We start from the raw sequence: 16,311 nt of genomic DNA on the forward strand, positions 1-16,311 counted from the left end.
GTGGCCCATTCAGGTTATTGATGTTTAAGTCCTGGCGATGGCAACGCTTTTGATTGTCAAGGGAAAGGGATTAGACATTCTCTCATTGCTGAGGGTATCGGCTGGCACTTATATAACTTGTGCCACTTATCAGTTCAAGTCTGAAATGCTGCATTAATAATGCTCTATTATTATCTGAAGTTTATTGTGAATGGAGTACAACATATGTGAACATCAGTGAACAGCCCCATTTCTGACCTTATGATGGAGCAGTTGGAAATAGTTGAGCCAGGATGCTGTGTCAGTGCTTTGGCTTGAAGTGATACATATGATGATGTAATGAATTACAAAGTTGACTTTTCTTTCCACTTTGTCTTGAATGTGTTCACTCTAGGATCCAAGCAGTGGAGCTGATGGGAGGATATTCCACAGGCTGTGAAATGTTGACAGTTAGGAAATACTGATTCCACCTTCACAGTGTGCAGAACTGCTGAACAAACATGTCAAAGAAAGGACGTGTGAAGGGCGAAAAGCCCGAGGCGTTAATAGATGCGTTGCAAGCTGCCAATGAGGAACTCCGAGCCAAGCTGACTGACATTCAAATCGAGCTTCAGCAGGAGAAAGGCAAGGTAGGGAGGGTGATTAACACTGGCATTGCAGGCAACGTTATTGCATACAACAACATGAATGGAACTGATATATAATGGAAATCTGTGAACTTTGAGAGCAATTTATTAATATTGCCTCTATTCCATCAATCCATATAACTTATACAGGATTTCAGAGTCCTTGCTAATTTTTGGTTGAAGTCAAGTTATTTGTAAATATATCGTTGTTTAAATCAATAAAATTCATTTCCATCTCTCCCTTAACGACCACATGAGGCAAAATATGTGTTTTCGCCTGTTTGCGAGAGTTTGCAAATTGGATGTGGGTTGTGCTGAGTCACAATGGCCTAGGCAGGTCAGTCCTCTTCACCTTAGGGATGTTTCCCAGACACCCATTTCCCAACATTTCCCCAAAGTCGCAACTCAAGATCCAACTGCTGAGGTGCTGATTTGAGATGGACCAGGTGATAGGAAGCAGAATCTGGGATTCAAACGCTATTGCATATATTCTTATATATGGCTGGAATGATACAATAAGCACACAGCTATAGCAGCTAGTTTATGGCAGTATGTAAGGAAAGCAATTCTAGCAATTCCAATATGTTGAATCAAAGACAGCGCGAGAAAGACTCAAAACATTCTAGTGGTCTCAACCAGAGAAATTGATAAGTCTGCAATTTCCTACACTATTTTTATCATAAAATGAAAACCCTTTTGTTTATAAATGCAGTGGAAAATTTTACTTTCCACATTTTCAGCTCAAAAAGAATGGCTGTCTACAAATTCAATGGTCATTTATTGACTTGTTACTGTTAACCAATAGTTGAACTTGAATAAAAGTTGCATGTTGACCAGTACAAACCTATGGTTTGGTGTGGTCCAACTGGCAGAGCTCCAGTGCGGTAAGGGTGTGGGAACAGTGTGGCACTGATGCAGAATATGTTTGAAGAGCAACGAAGATGCAGAATCTCCAACCACTTTACATAGTCATGGGATTTCAGAGGGAGGGCAGGTGAGTGACTGCACCTGTAACAGGTCCACATAAAGGATTGCTGTGTAAATAATGAAGGGTCTTTCCTGCCACCTTATCATGTTTTCCAGAGACAGAAAGGCCTGGAGAAGCAGTGACACCCCTTTACACCTCGCTGTCTCAGGATTACTGTGAGGGGTAAACAACAAGGTGAAAAGTAACCCAAAAAGATCTTATCCTCTATCCATCTTCTATCCGCCTCCCCCTCTCTCCCTATTTATTTCAGAGCCCCCTTCCCCTCCCCCATTTCTGAAGAAGGGTCCAGGCCCGAAACGTCAGCCTTCCTGCTCCTGTGATGCTGCTTGGCCTGCTGTGTTTATCAAGCTCTACACCTTGTTATCTCAAAAAGATACAAGTACATTTTGTTTTTTGCAGATATCCGTTGGATGGTCAGGGCTAAAGAGTTTCTGCCTAGTCTTTTCACGCAACAATTGTACAATGCTTTGTTCAGCAGCCTTCACTGCTTCTGCAGGCCTCTTGGGGCCGTCTGTCTGGGATTCTGGGAGCAAATATTGTCAAGAAACAGGCTTACACTGGGGGCATATCAGATCAATGTCAGCAATCTGAACTGACAAATTGAATTAGGAACAATGTAGCATGGGTACATCATACTTAATTTAGAGGGACTAAATGATGACAGCTATGAGCTTTTAGTTGATTTTCTTCTGTTTAGTGAATACTTTTCTATACTGGGCATAATATATATACATATGAGATTATTTTGTTGATAAAAAAAACATTCAATTTAGTCATCAGGCTGTTCTAAGTTATCTCTTATTCTGCAGAAAATAGGTTTTTCTGATGGGAGAATATATTTTTATAAATTTGTAAGGGCTCATAATATTGAGTTGAAACTTCAGTCAGCAGAATTTTCATTGTGCAATGTGTCATGGGGAATGTGTGTGAGGAGACTAAAACTGTTCAACTGGGTAATAATGGGAATACCAGAAAGCTGGTAATTGCAGTAAAATTCCTCTCTCATTGTCTTTAAAGTTTACTAGACCTAACAGAAGCACTTGTCTCAATCAAATTCGTCTCAAGTAGCAGCAAAGTAGGTTTAATGATTCAAATACATCTAAATACGTCTGATTTTTCTGTATGGCAAACTTAAACTGTGTGGGAGGATTGACAACAATTGAAAGTGGATAATCAAACTGCTGGGAGCTAAGATGATGTTTTTTTTCCTTTATTCATTCACGGGATTGCTGACCAGGCAGCATTTATTGCCCGTCACTAATTGCCCAGAGGGCAGATTTTAGAGTCAACCACATTGCTGTGGGTCTGGAGTCAAATGTAGGCCAGACCAGGTAAGGATGGCAGTTTCCTTCCCTAAAGGACATTAGTGAACCAGATGGGTTTTCCCAACAATCGACAATGGATTCACGGTCATCATTAGATTCTTAATTCCAGATATTTTATTGAATCCAGATTCCACCATCTGCCGTGGCGGCATTTGAACCTGGGTCCCCCGAACATTATCTGGGGTTTCTGGATTAACAGTCCAGCGATAATACCACTAGGCCATTGCCTCCCCTATTGCATCAATATCGTGTGTGAATGAGTTTGCAACTACACCTTCTTGAACTGAAAAGAGAGACAACCGTCTTGCATCAAAAGATGGAACCTGAAAATCGAATCCAAACCCACCGGAGGCTGAGCAAAGTTGCAGTGCATAGGCCAGGAAATGGGAAAGACTCCAATTCAGCCGATCGTAGGGCGAAAGCAGTCCATTGAGTCCACACTGACCCTCTGAAGAGCATCCCACCCAGATTCACCCCTTACCTTATCTCTGTAACCCTACATTTCCCATCGCTAACCCCCCCTAACCCACACATCCCTAGGTACTACGGGCAATTTAGCATGGCCAACCGACTTAATCTACATATCTTCGGACTGTGGGAGGAAACTGGAGCAAACCCACACAGACACGGGGAGAAAGTGCAAACTCCACACAGACCATCACCCGAGGGTGGAATTGAACCCTGAGACAGCAGCGCCAACCACTGAGCCACCATACTGCCCCATGTTTTCCACCCATGCTTTCAAGTTAGCTATTTTTTAGGTGTGGAGTTGTGAAATAAAAGCAGATCTTAGTCCTTTAACTATTATCTCGCAAGATGAAAAGATTTGCTAGAAACATTCAAAATTATGATGGGCTGAATGAATTTTGGTGCCATTTATAAGCCAAGACTATACAAGGAAACGGTAAGATGGATTTTTCCATTAAAGTTGACATCCTGTCACTGGGTCTGAAATCAGCAGCTGACACCACTTTTGGTGACAGAGGGACTTTGGAAAGCATTTTGTAGGTAGCTTGAGCCTCCCAAAGCACTGCTGGCCTATTCAGAGGGCAAGCAACTTGGCAGTACCAGAAGTGGTATCACTCACAGCGGACAGTTGCAGTTCCAAAGGGAGAGGGAGGCTCTAAGAGAGTTGAGCTGATCTGTGGGATGCTGAGTCCTGGCTCGGAGACATGTGCCATTGAGCAATGGCATTGTTGCAGGATATGGAGTGTCCATCACAAAGGAGCCCTGACTGAGCCCAGCTGGCAGTCTCACCGACCCTGTCAATGAAGGGAGAGTGCCAGTGGAGGGGAGAAATGGTTCTTAGTTAACTATTTAAGCGGCAGGCAGTCAAACTGCCAACTTTTCCAGCATTGGCATTATGATGTGATGGCACAAAAGCAGAAAGATGCCAAACCTCTTGCTCAATACCTACCCTGCCTCCAACTCCACAACCTAATTTGCTGGTTCCAGGATCTATGATTGAACTTCTTAAATTTATTGGGAGGCCTTGGATGAACACCTGGATTCCAAAGACATTTGGAAGCTTCCTGAATAAATCTGTCATTATGCAATACCATTCTTTCCGTAGTTGATTTGTTGCTGCCTTCTCATCAATATGACTTCTTCAGTTTCAAGTTCTGAAAGTGCCAGTGATTCCTTGGAGCCACTTGAGGCAAGAAAACACAGCCCACTATTTCTGCAAGTTCATTAGTTAGTAGTGATAGGACATGAGTTTAAAGTAATCACCAATATTACAGAAGGTGAAGTTACGACGCCTATTTAAAATAAGTTAGTTGTAAATTGATGTAACTTTTTCAGAAAAAAAAACCTCAATTTTTACCATTTTACTCGAGTCAGACTAAAGGGTTGGTAACGCAGTGGACCTGGAAATAACACGCTGAATAAAACCTGACTAGAATAATAAATCTCCATGATGTTCTGGAGCTCTTGTATGTGCTGAAGGTTGATATGTTATCTCGAAACTTAGTTTCTAAAATAGACAGAGTCACGTGTAGCTTTAAGGTTGATTTTTACTCCTGCATTTGTGTTCGAAATGAAGGACATAATTTTAGTTTCATTTTAGATGAGATTTGTGAGTGGTTAAGAGCCGTCTAGATATGTTTACATGCATTCAAGTGGGGCTTCAATAGAAACCTCTTGAAGTGAGTAGTTCAGTGCTTCAGTAAACAAGTAGAAGAAAGAAAAAATGAGTTGTTGCCTAGCAACAATGTGTCTAATGACACAGAGAGACAATGACAGGAAGAGGTTTTAAGACTATAAGATGTAGGAGCAGAATTCGGCCGCCCATTCTGGCTCAGTGGTTAGCACTGCTATCTTACAGTGCCAGGGACCCATGTTTGATTCCACCCTTGGGCACTGTATGGAGTTTGCACATTCTCTCCGTGTCTGCATGGGTTTCCTCTGGGTGCTCCAGTTTTCTCTCACAGTCCAAAGATTTTCAAGTTAGATGAATTGGCCGTGCTAAATTGCCCCATAGCATCCAAGGATGTACAGGCTAGGTGGATTAGCCATAGAAAAAGCAGGGTTATGGTGATAGGGTGGGGGTCTGTGTGGGATGCTGTTTGGAGGATCGGTGTGGACTCGATGTGCCAAATGGCCTGCTTCCATACTGTAGGCATTCTATAACTCATTTGGCCCATCAAGTCTGCTCTGCCATTCAATAATGGCTAATGTATTCTCCTGTCTTCTCCCATACCTTTGATTCACTTACTAATCAAGAACCTATCTATATCTGCCTGAAATACACTCAATGACTTGGCCTTCACTTGGCCTGTGACAATTACTGCTACAGGTTCACCATCCTCTGGCTGAAGAAATTCCTCCTCATCTTAGTTCTAAAGGGTTGACTCTTAGCTCTGAGGCTATTCACTTGGGACCCAGTCTCTCCTACTGGTGGAAATGTCTTCCCGATGTCCTCTCGATCTAGATCTCTCAGTATTCTGTGTGTTTTAATGAGATTCCCCCCTCATCCTTCTAAACTCCATTGAATACAAACCCAGAAACCTCAACTGCTCTTCATGTGACAAGCCCTTCATTCTCACATCATTCTTGTGAACCGCTTCCAAGGCCTGGACATCCTTCCTGAGATATGGGGACTAAAACTTCCCACAATATTCCAAACGCAGTCTGACCAAAGATTTATACAACCTCAGCGGTACATCCTGGTTTTCATATTCTAGCCTCTTGAATTGCCTTTCTAACTGCCAACTCAACCTGCATGTTAACCTTAAGAGAATCCTGAACTAGGAATCCTAAGTCCTTTTGTGATTCAGACTTCTGAAACCTTTCCCATTTAGAAAACAGTCTACCCTTCTATTCTTTCTACCAAGATGTATAATCTCATCCTTTCCCAAACTGTATTCCATCTGTCACTACTTTGCCAGTCTCCTAGACTGTCCAAGTATCTGTTCCTCTGACATTTCTTTGTTCCCCATTACAACCTCTCTAACCTCATTTTCCAGCAGTCCCGTGTCCACACTTGCGCCTCTCTTACCTTTTATATATCTGAAAAAACTTCTGCAATTTTTTTTTAATATTGCTGGCTAGTTTACTTTCATATTTCATCTTTTCCTTCTTATTGCTTTTTTTTAGTTATCATCTGCTAGTTTTTAAAGGCTTCCCAATCCATTTTTTTTTTCCATTAATCTTTGCCACATTGCATGCTGTTTCTTTTGCTTTTATGCTGTGCCTGACTTCCCTTGTCAGCCACGATTCCTTGTCCTCCCCTCAGTATGCCTTTCCTTCCTTGGGATGAATTTCTGCTGTGCCTCCTGAATTACCCCAGAAACTCCTACCATTGCTACTCCACTGTCTTCCCTTCTCTGTCCCCCTTCCAATCAACTCAGGCCAGCTCCCCCTTCATGTCTTTGCAGTTTTGCATATCTTTACTCAATTATATCTAATTCCAGCTTCTTCTTCTCAAACTGCAATCTGAATTCTATCATATTATGGTCACTGCCCCGTTGGGATTCCTTCACTTTAAAGCTCCCTAATCAAGCATGCCTCATTACACATCACCAAATTTTGGGATCTGCTAGCAACCTGATTTTCCCAGTCCACCTGCCTATTGAATCACCCATGATCCTTGTAATAGTGCCTTTCTTACAGGCCTTTTCTATCTCGACAGCACAGTGCCCTCCTGTCCCAATACTGATGACAGTACCCCATGAAACCCCTCTTTCCCACACCACTGTGGTTTATTGACAGGCGATTGAAAGGAATTAAGATGGTTCACATATATACAGTGCTGTCTCAGAGTTTTTAGCCCAAGTATCAAATCTATCGCTGGTTAGCAAGTGCTCACTACCTTGTAAATTACAGGACTCCTTTAAGATGTTTTAATCAGGTCTTCTAAACAAAACAAAGTATTTATTTTCCTGATTGTGATTCAATGAAGACTTCCCCTGCAGCTTGGCTCTGTCTTTTATGTCTAAACATGTCTATCTCTCCTATTATCTGCTTTATTTACCCTTGTTTGATGCACACTGCATTGTGTGCAGATGCAGCAGTCAGATAACTGTGTTGAATGCTTATAGCTGTGCGAAGCTACTCACTGTTAACAAAGGAAAAGAGCAGGGAATGCAACTCATTGAATAGTACTGCCAAAGAGACAGCACAGACATGACAGGCCAAATGGCCTTTTCCTGTGTTATGAGATTCTATGATAAGGGAGAGTGGTTTTCATTGCCCTGATTAATCCTGTTGCTGTAGCTATGAAACCCTGTGCAGGACAATTAATATTGAATATAATACACGAGAGTTACAGTTCTGTGCTCACTCCAAATTGGATATGAAATCTTCAGCACGATTGTTTTTTTGGCCACAGGAGACCCATTAAACCCAGTCTGTTCTGTTTGTTATATGCTAAAATGTTCCAGTCATTTCCCATCCTCAGTTTCAGTTGGAGTTAAAACAGCCACAGTGCAGCAAAGGTTACACCATGTGGAATCTAGTGCTCGCTAAGGAGGCAAGATAGGAGGCAGGAAAGGCATTTAATTGGGCAGGTGATGACATAACCTGATCCTGACTACCTCCTGCCTCTGCCTGAATTAAGCTCTGGCTGGGAAGGTCCATACTAGCCCATCATGTCCCTATCTCTGGGTCTGGGTTCAAGTCCTACCTGCTCCACAGGTGTGTAACAATTGAGAAGGTAATGGCCTAGAGGTATTATCGCTAGACTATTAATCCAGAAACTCAGCTAACATTCTGGGGACCTGGGTTCGAATCCTGCCACAGTAGATGGTGGAATTTGAGTTCAATTAAAATTATCTGGAATTAAGTATCTACTGGTGACCATGAAACCATTGTCCATTGTTGTAAAAACCTATCTGGTTCAATAATATCCTTCAGGGAGGGAAATCTACCATCCTTGCCTGGTCTGACCTACATGTGACTCCATACCCACAGAAATGTGGTTGAGTCTTAACTGCTTTCTGATATGGTAAGCCCTCCTTACTAACATCTGCTGGCTAGTGCCAAAATTGGGAGAGCTGTCTCACAGACTAGTCAAACAACAACCTGTCATACTCATGGACTCAAACCTTGCAGGCAATGTCCCAGAGACAACCATCGCCATCGCTGCATATGTCCCGTCTCATAGGCAGAGGTGGCGGCACAGTGGTATACAGTCGGGAAGGAGTTGCCATGGGAGCTCTCAATATTGACTTTAATCCGATGAAGTGTCGTGACTTCAGGTTAAAAGTGGGCAAGGAAAGTTCATACTGATTACCACGTACCGTTCTTCCTCGGCTGATGAATCAGTACTCTTCCGTGTTGAACAACGCTTGGAGGAAGCACTGAGGGTAGCAAGGGTGCAAAACGTACTCTGGGTGGGGAGTCAATGTCCATGAGTGGCTCAGCAGCAGCACTACTGATCAAGGTGGTCGGTCCCTAAAGGGCATTGCTGTTAGACCAGATGTGCAGCAGGTGGTGAGGGAATAAATAAGAGGGGAAAACAGTACTTGTCCTCATCCTTACCAAGCTGCCAGCTGCTGATGCATTTGTCCATGACAGTATCGGTAACAGTGACCACCGCACAGTCCGAGTGGACACTTGGCAAATCAAGAATGGGCATCCATGAGGTGCAAGTGAAGATACCAAAGAGGACTACTTGCATGCCAAACAGCATAAGAAACAAGTGGTAGATAGACCTAAGCGATTCCACACCCACCGGATCAGATCCAAGCTCTGCAGCCCTGCATACCCAGGTGTGAATGGTGATGAAGGAGGCAAATGTCCCCATTCTCAATGATGAAAAAGACCAGCACAACAATGCAAAGAATAAGGTTGAAATGTTCACAGCAATCTTCAGCCAGAAGTGAGCTTAGGAGGTATGGTTGGTAAGTTTGCAGACGACACCAAAATTGGTGGTGTAGTGGATAGTGAAGAAGGTTACATCAGTGTAAAACAGGACCTTGATCAGGTGGGCCAGTGGGCCAAGGAGTGGCAGGTAGAGTTTAATTTAGATAAATGTGAGGTGCTGCATCTTGGAAAGGCAAATCAGGGCAGGACTTGAGGCCAGATGCCAACTCTCTGACATCTCCTACTATCCCCTCAATCATGACCCCACCTCTGATCACCAAGCCATCACCTACCAGACTATCAATAACCTCTTCACCTCGGGAGATCTCCCGTTCACAGCCTCCAATCTGATAGTTCCCTAACCCCGGACTGCCTGTTTCTATCTCCTACCCAAAATCCATAAACCTGCCTTCCCTGGTCGACCCATTGTCTCTGCCTGCTCCTGCTCCACTAAGCACATCTCCTTGTACCTCAAATCCATTCTTTCCCCTTTGGTCCAGGAACTTCCTACCTACGTTTATGACACAATCCACACCCACCACCTTTTCCAAAACTTTCAATTCCCAGCACTCAATTCCTCATCTTCGCCATGGATGTACAGTTCCTCTACACCTGTAACCCCACATGGAGGGATTAAAAGCCCTCCGATTCTTCCTCTCTCTTAGGCCCAACCGGTCCCCCTCCACTGAAACTCTCATTCGCTTGGCTGAACTGGTCCTCACACTCAACAACTTCTCCTTCGATTCCTCCCACTTCCAACAAACCAAAGGGGTGGCCATGGGCACCCCATCGGCCCAAGCTATGCCTGCCTCTTTGTAGAGGATTTGTGGAATAGTCCCTCTTCCGCAACTACACTGGCACCACCCCTCACCTCTTTCTCCGCTAAACTGATGACTACATTGGTGTGACCTCGTGCTCCCGCAAGGAGTTTGAACAGTTCATCAACTTCGCCAATACTTTCCATCCCGCCCTCAAATTCACCTGGACTATTTCTGACACCTCCATCCCCTTCCTGGACCTCTCCGTTCCCATCTCTGGAAACGGACTCACCATTGACATCCGTTTCAAATGCACTGGCTCCCGCAACTACCTTGACTACACCTCCTCTCACCCACCCTCCTGCAAAAATGCTATCTTGTACTCCCAATTTCTCTGTCTCCGCTGCATCTGCTCTCAGGATGAGGTGTTCCATTCCAGATATCCTCCTATTTTAGGCATCATAATTTCCTCTCCTCTGTAATTAAGGATGCCCTCAACCACATCTCCTCCATTTCCCACACTTCAGCCCTTAAACCCCCTCCCCCCAACAACAGTAAGCATAGAGTCCCCTTAGTCCTCACGTACCACCTCACCAGCCTCTGAATACAACGCATCATCCTCCGACATTTCCATCACCTACAATCAGACCCCACTACCAAAAAGATATTTCCCTTCCACCCCTGTATGCTTTCCACAGGGACTGTTCATTCTGTGACTCCTTCATCAGCTCTACCGTCCTTATCAATTCCTCCACCACACCCGGTACCTTTTCCTGCAACCGCAAGAGGTGCTACACCTGCACAAACACCTTCCCTCTCACCTCCATCTAAGGCTGAAAGCAATCCTTCTAGATCCAGCAGAGATTCACCTGCGCTTCATCCAACCTTATCTATTGCATCCGTTGCTCCCGCTGTGGTCTCCTCTATATCGGGGGGAGACCAAACCCAGACTTGGCTAGCAGTTGGCAGAGCATCTGCGCTGTGCACGCAACAACCAACCTGACCTTCCGGTTGCCATCCATTTTATTTTCCCCTCCCACTCTCCTGATGATACGCCCATCCTTGGCTTCCTCCACTGTCAAAGTGAGGCCAAATGTAAACTGAACGAACAACACCTGATATTTCGCCTCGGAAGCTTACAGCCCTCTGACTATAACATTGACTTCACCAGCTTCAAAATCCCTCCACCTACAGCCTTATCCCATGTTGAACCCTCCCCTTCCTCCTCACCTCCCTGACCTGACCTAACCTGTCCATCTTCCAACTCACTCTTCCCACTGACCAATCACAATAACCGCCTACCTGCATCCACCTATCTCCATCTCTCCTACCCTTTTCCAGCGCCACGCCATTCCCTCTATTCATTTCTGGGCTCCCCTCCTCCTCCCCAGTCCTGACGTAGGGTTTCGGCCCAAAATGTTGACTTACCTGCCCCTTGGATGCTGTCTGGCCTGCTAAACTTTTTCAGCATCACACCGATAGACTCTGGCTTCCAGCATCTGCTTTACTTTATTGTCTCCTTTGCATTATCATTGACCAGAAACTCAACTGGACTCATTGCATAAACCAGTGGTTACAGGAGCAAGTTTAAGAATACATCGGCGAGTAACTCATCTCCTGACTCCCCAAGTTCTATAAGTTACTCGTCAAGCTATTTACCAGCCTGACTTGGAAGTATATCACCCATTTCTTCTTTGTCGCTGAGTCAAACCCCTGCCCTAACAGCAATGTGTGAGTGCCTGCACCGCACAGACTGTAGCAGTTCCATAAAGTGGCTCACCACCACCTTCATGCCCGATAAGGATTGGTAATAAATTCTGTGAATTCATAAATAAAAACTAAAGTTTAATTGTCGGAATTAAGTTGCCTTCAAATATGGTGGAAATGCAGAATAAATATTTGCTGCAGTCAAATTGTTATTTATGGTTCAGGAAGTAACATTGTTCTGTTTAAGTAAATTATCTTACTTCAAACCCGTGTCTGAAAGATAAGTAAATATGCCTTGTATCTAATTACTCATATCAAACTAATAATGACAAAGGTACGAATGAATTGGTGCCAGAGCAAGGCCTACTAGTAGACTTACACTATATGTTGTTTGAAAACACTTTGTGATCTGCCACTGTTCGTAAGAATTTACATGTTTTTTGCGCATGTTTGTTATTTTTAAACAGCATTATATTTTAGGACTTACCAGTAGCATTTTATTGATAATAAACTTTATGCTTTGAATGCCCCTCATTATAGAGTGGTGTTGTGCAGCAATGACAGATGGTAGCTGGATGGTGTAGTTCACAGTCTGTTTCATCCAGTTAAGGTGACTGTGACCTTTGGCAAATATTTGAGGTTCTGCATTAATGTAGTGACAGCACTACCGTGATGAATTCAATGTAAGAATCCTGTCAAGCTGTCCTGCATAATTGGTTTGTACAGTAAAAGACTTACCAGGATGTATGCTGATAATATCTTTCTCCTGGCATTCCCAAATAAAATATAATACAATGTGAAATATGCTCAGTGCTGTATTTGGTGCAGATGGACAGAAGAGACTGAAGGGTGTCATCCAAAGGACTATTACAGGATAGCAATATAATCTTTACTATTTCTGTTCCCTCCTGCTTGCTTACTTTTTTTGTGAATGTCTTATTTCACATATAATAACACATTTTTACATTCTCTTCGACTATCGAAGGAATCTGTCGCACAGCATAATGGTCCATCATTTGCTAGTGAAGTTACAAGTTTTCCCTGAATGTAATGGCCCCACAATGAACAATGACAACATGCAGGGCTACGGTGTGCATTGGGGAATGAACACCAGTGACTAAGAGGGTTTTACTAGACAATGCGGCTGGGAACGGCTCCTCTGTGTGGCCTGGTGCTTACACCATGATGAGTGAAGGACTGTGCTGTTGAATGTGCAAGAACGTTCAGCAGTGCCATCAATATGTCATGAGAGGCCTTGGTTTTAGCAGCTGTATTGACAGTGAAGGGCAACCCTGTACTGTTAACACTTGACTAAGTGCATTGCTAGGGGTCAAAGATGGAGCCAACACCAGGGATACCAGAAAATCCCCTGATATCTCAGCAGTGGCAACTACTTCTGGCGATGGCAAGTAGGTAAATAGGAGAAAAGGGCTAAGATGCACACCAGAGGGGTGTGGTAAGTAATTAATGAAGCAGGTTTGGGATGATCACATGAGAAAACACACTAGACCATGCAGAGAGAAATTCTCCATGAAATTCAGTGGAAATAACACTTAGTTAACCTAAGGAGAGATTTGGCCCAAAATCTTTTCACTACTGAACATAGAACATAGAATCCCTACAGTACAGAAGGAGGCCATTTGGCCTATTGAATCCACACCAATTCTCCAAAGATCATGCCAATCAGAACCAGCCCCCTATCATATTCTGTAACCCCACATTTACCATGGATAATCTACCTAGCCTACATCCCTGAACACTATGGGACAATTTAGCATGGCGAACCCACCTAACCTGCACATCTTTGGACAATGGGAGGAAACCAGTACATCCAGAGGAAACCCATACATACACGGGGAGAATGTGTAAACTCCACACAGACAGTCACCCAAGAGTGGAATCAAACCCAGGTCTTTGGGGCTGTGAGGCAAAAGTGTTAACCACTGAGTCACCATGCCCCGCTGCCTAAAGTAGTTTCATGGGTGATGTACAGGCCAGAAGAGTTAGATAACTAGAGAAAGACATTGGTAGTGTTATGAATATGGAAGTCCATGGGCAAGACAAGAGGTGAGGGCCCTAGATTGGCAAAAGGGAAAAGACAAATGGAGAAAAAGAAAACTACTCTCAAATTCAAAAAATCATTCAAGAGGTATGGCCAGGAGAAGAAAAAGATTGCGTACAGTGGAAAGGACCTTCAGTAGGCAGACTGACAGGAATACTGTGGAGAGACTTCAACAAAATAGGGGAGGTTACAGCCTGAGGCCCTGTCAATCAGACTGACTGTCAAGCAGGAAAGTTGGAGAAAATATTCAGATACTCTTTGAAGAAAATTGTATTTTTGGATTTCGTGTCAACCACCATGCCAGCTGGTGGAATCTAAATTCAACAAATAAAACCTAGAAGTGAGAGCTCCTGTTAGTCATGGTGACTCTGAAGCTATCATTGATTGTTGTAAACTTACTGAGCAAGTAATACATCTCAAGGGCAACTGGGGATAGGCAACAAATGTTGACCTTACCTAAACCCCATGAGATAAGAAATAAAATTAGAAATCACCCATTTGTGGCTTGACTCAGGGGGTAGTCTGAAGCCTTCACAGTACCAGAGACAAAGGTGGAAGCAGCTCGGGCAGCCGAGGGACTTTGGGATGCCTCAAAATGGTGCTGTAGTAATGTTTCAAAAGGAAACCAAGAGTAGATGGGTAACCCCTCTGAAGAGATTGTGGGAGCTCTTGGGGCTGTCTTTCCTGACCATTGTCTGGTGTTTTGGTCTATGGAGCCTCCGTCTCTGATGTTCCCCTGAGTCACCACAGAGAGGGTACCTCTCAATAACAGGGGGCCATAATTGTAGAAGGTTTAGAGGGGATTTGATGAAATTTTTTCTCACTCAAAGGGTGGTGGAGGTCTGGAATGCGCTGTCTGGGAGTATTGAGGCGGAAAACCTCACAACTTTTCAAAAGTGCTTGAGTGAGCACTTGAGGTGTCATAACATTCAAGGCTATGGGCCTAGTGCGGAAAAAAGGGATCAGTATAGGTGGTAGCATATTTTTGACAATCCAGATTCGATGGGCCAATAGGTCTGTTCTATATTGTATGATTCTACATGGCAGCAATTGTCAAGTCATCAGTAAAATGCTGGTGGCATGCAAAATGTTGTGAATAATGACAAAATGTTGCAGGAAATTTGGGAAATCAGCTACATAATTTAGTGCATCCTCTGTTACAAGGTTGTATGAGGTTTAGAACATTGGTTATGTTGTTTCTGTATCATTAATTCAAAAAGAAACAACACTGCAAGAGTAATGAACCACTATAAAGGCAAAAGCAATTGTACATATCATAGATGTTATTGAATTTGAGAAAATAATACAAATTCAGTCTTCAAATAAACATGAGCTGTTCTCATAGTTTTATTTAAATCTAATGATTTCATTATTGCTTTGAAATATATATTTTGCTTCTATCTGATCGGTTTGGAGATTGTGGGCTGGATTTTCATGGAGTCAGCCTGACTCAACGAGCCTGTAAATGCAGCAGTTATAATACCGGGATTTTGGCTTCCATTTCTGGCATCAGTAATTTTTGCTTATGACCATTTGGCTGAGCTCCAAATTCACTTGTGTGGCTAAGTTCAGCAATGATCTGTTTAGAGGAGATTGTGCAGAATGTTGTAGATTTACTCTATCCAGGTTTATTGGGCGCTGTCATCATTAAGAGCATGCGCCTCTGCAGAACTTCCTTAGCTTGGGTCATGAGTCCCCAGAGTCACCTTCATAGAACATAGAGCATTGAACAGTACAGCACAGTACAGGCCCTTCGGCCCACAATGTTATGCCGACCTATTATCCTGCTAAGATCAAACTACCCTGCATACCCTATGTTATACTATCATCCATGTGCATACCCTACATTATACTATCATTCATCTCATGACTCAGTACCACCTCAGTTCATTGTAAGATCAGTTCTGGTTAATTAGTCTCCCAGAAACTGAACCAGAGTTAGTAGCTTTATATCACCATTCCTGCTATTAATTTAGCTTTCAATTTTCCTGCCTTTCAGCTGTTCCACATAAACACCTCTCCACAGCCTACCTGTACTGCTCTACTGCTAAAAGCTCAGCCCTGACAGCCCTGGGATTTTCTTTTGAATCAAATTGCTTTCCGTTTTCGGAGCAACATGAGATCAGAAACTGATTTTCTGGAAACTTGATCTCACAGCCAAAAATCTAAGGCCTCTCCCAAAAAAATCTGAAGTTTTAGTTTCCCTTTCAGTTGGGGACTTCCTTGAAAAACACAGTGTCTGGAACCGAAGTCAGTGTACCCACCAAAACATTCGATAAGCCATTGGTGTAGCCAATTAATTGCACATGCTTCCACCTGATCCTGAAAACTGCATCATATGGAATGTAAATACTTTCATGGCTCCAGCTGTCATCAGGGCGATGGTGGGAGCGGAGTCAGGGACCCTTGGTTGCAGTAGGCCCAGAGTGGGGCTTCCTGGTTATTGGCATGGCGGTGGTGGCAGGTCCTGGTTGTGGTAGGCCCAGAGTGGGGTCTCCTGATTATTGGCATGACGGTGGTGTCAGCTCCTAGTTGTGGTAGGCCCAGAGCGGGGTCTCCT

The 16,311-nt window shown here is 43.6% G+C and overlaps 1 protein-coding gene across 5 annotated transcripts in view; it reads left to right on the forward strand.

Annotated features, from left to right (window-relative positions):
• Positions 1-372: 372 nt before the first annotated feature.
• The window catches only part of LOC109914802 (janus kinase and microtubule-interacting protein 1-like), a 183,671-nt gene continuing 167,732 nt past the window's right edge, over positions 373-16,311 (forward strand). For 3 of the 5 annotated variants that reach the window (XM_048596499.1, XM_048596507.1, XM_048596493.1), the window contains exon 1: positions 379-608. In XM_048596499.1, coding sequence (XP_048452456.1) covers positions 480-608 — 129 coding nt within the window. In that variant the 5' untranslated portion in view covers positions 379-479. Of the gene's footprint in view, positions 609-16,311 lie in introns of all 5 variants that reach the window. The other 2 variants (XM_048596484.1, XM_048596513.1) reach the window with 1 other exon arrangement.

This window comes from Rhincodon typus, chromosome 1 (assembly GCF_021869965.1).
Source record: "Rhincodon typus isolate 14 chromosome 1, sRhiTyp1.1, whole genome shotgun sequence".
Lineage (NCBI taxonomy): Eukaryota > Metazoa > Chordata > Chondrichthyes > Orectolobiformes > Rhincodontidae > Rhincodon > Rhincodon typus.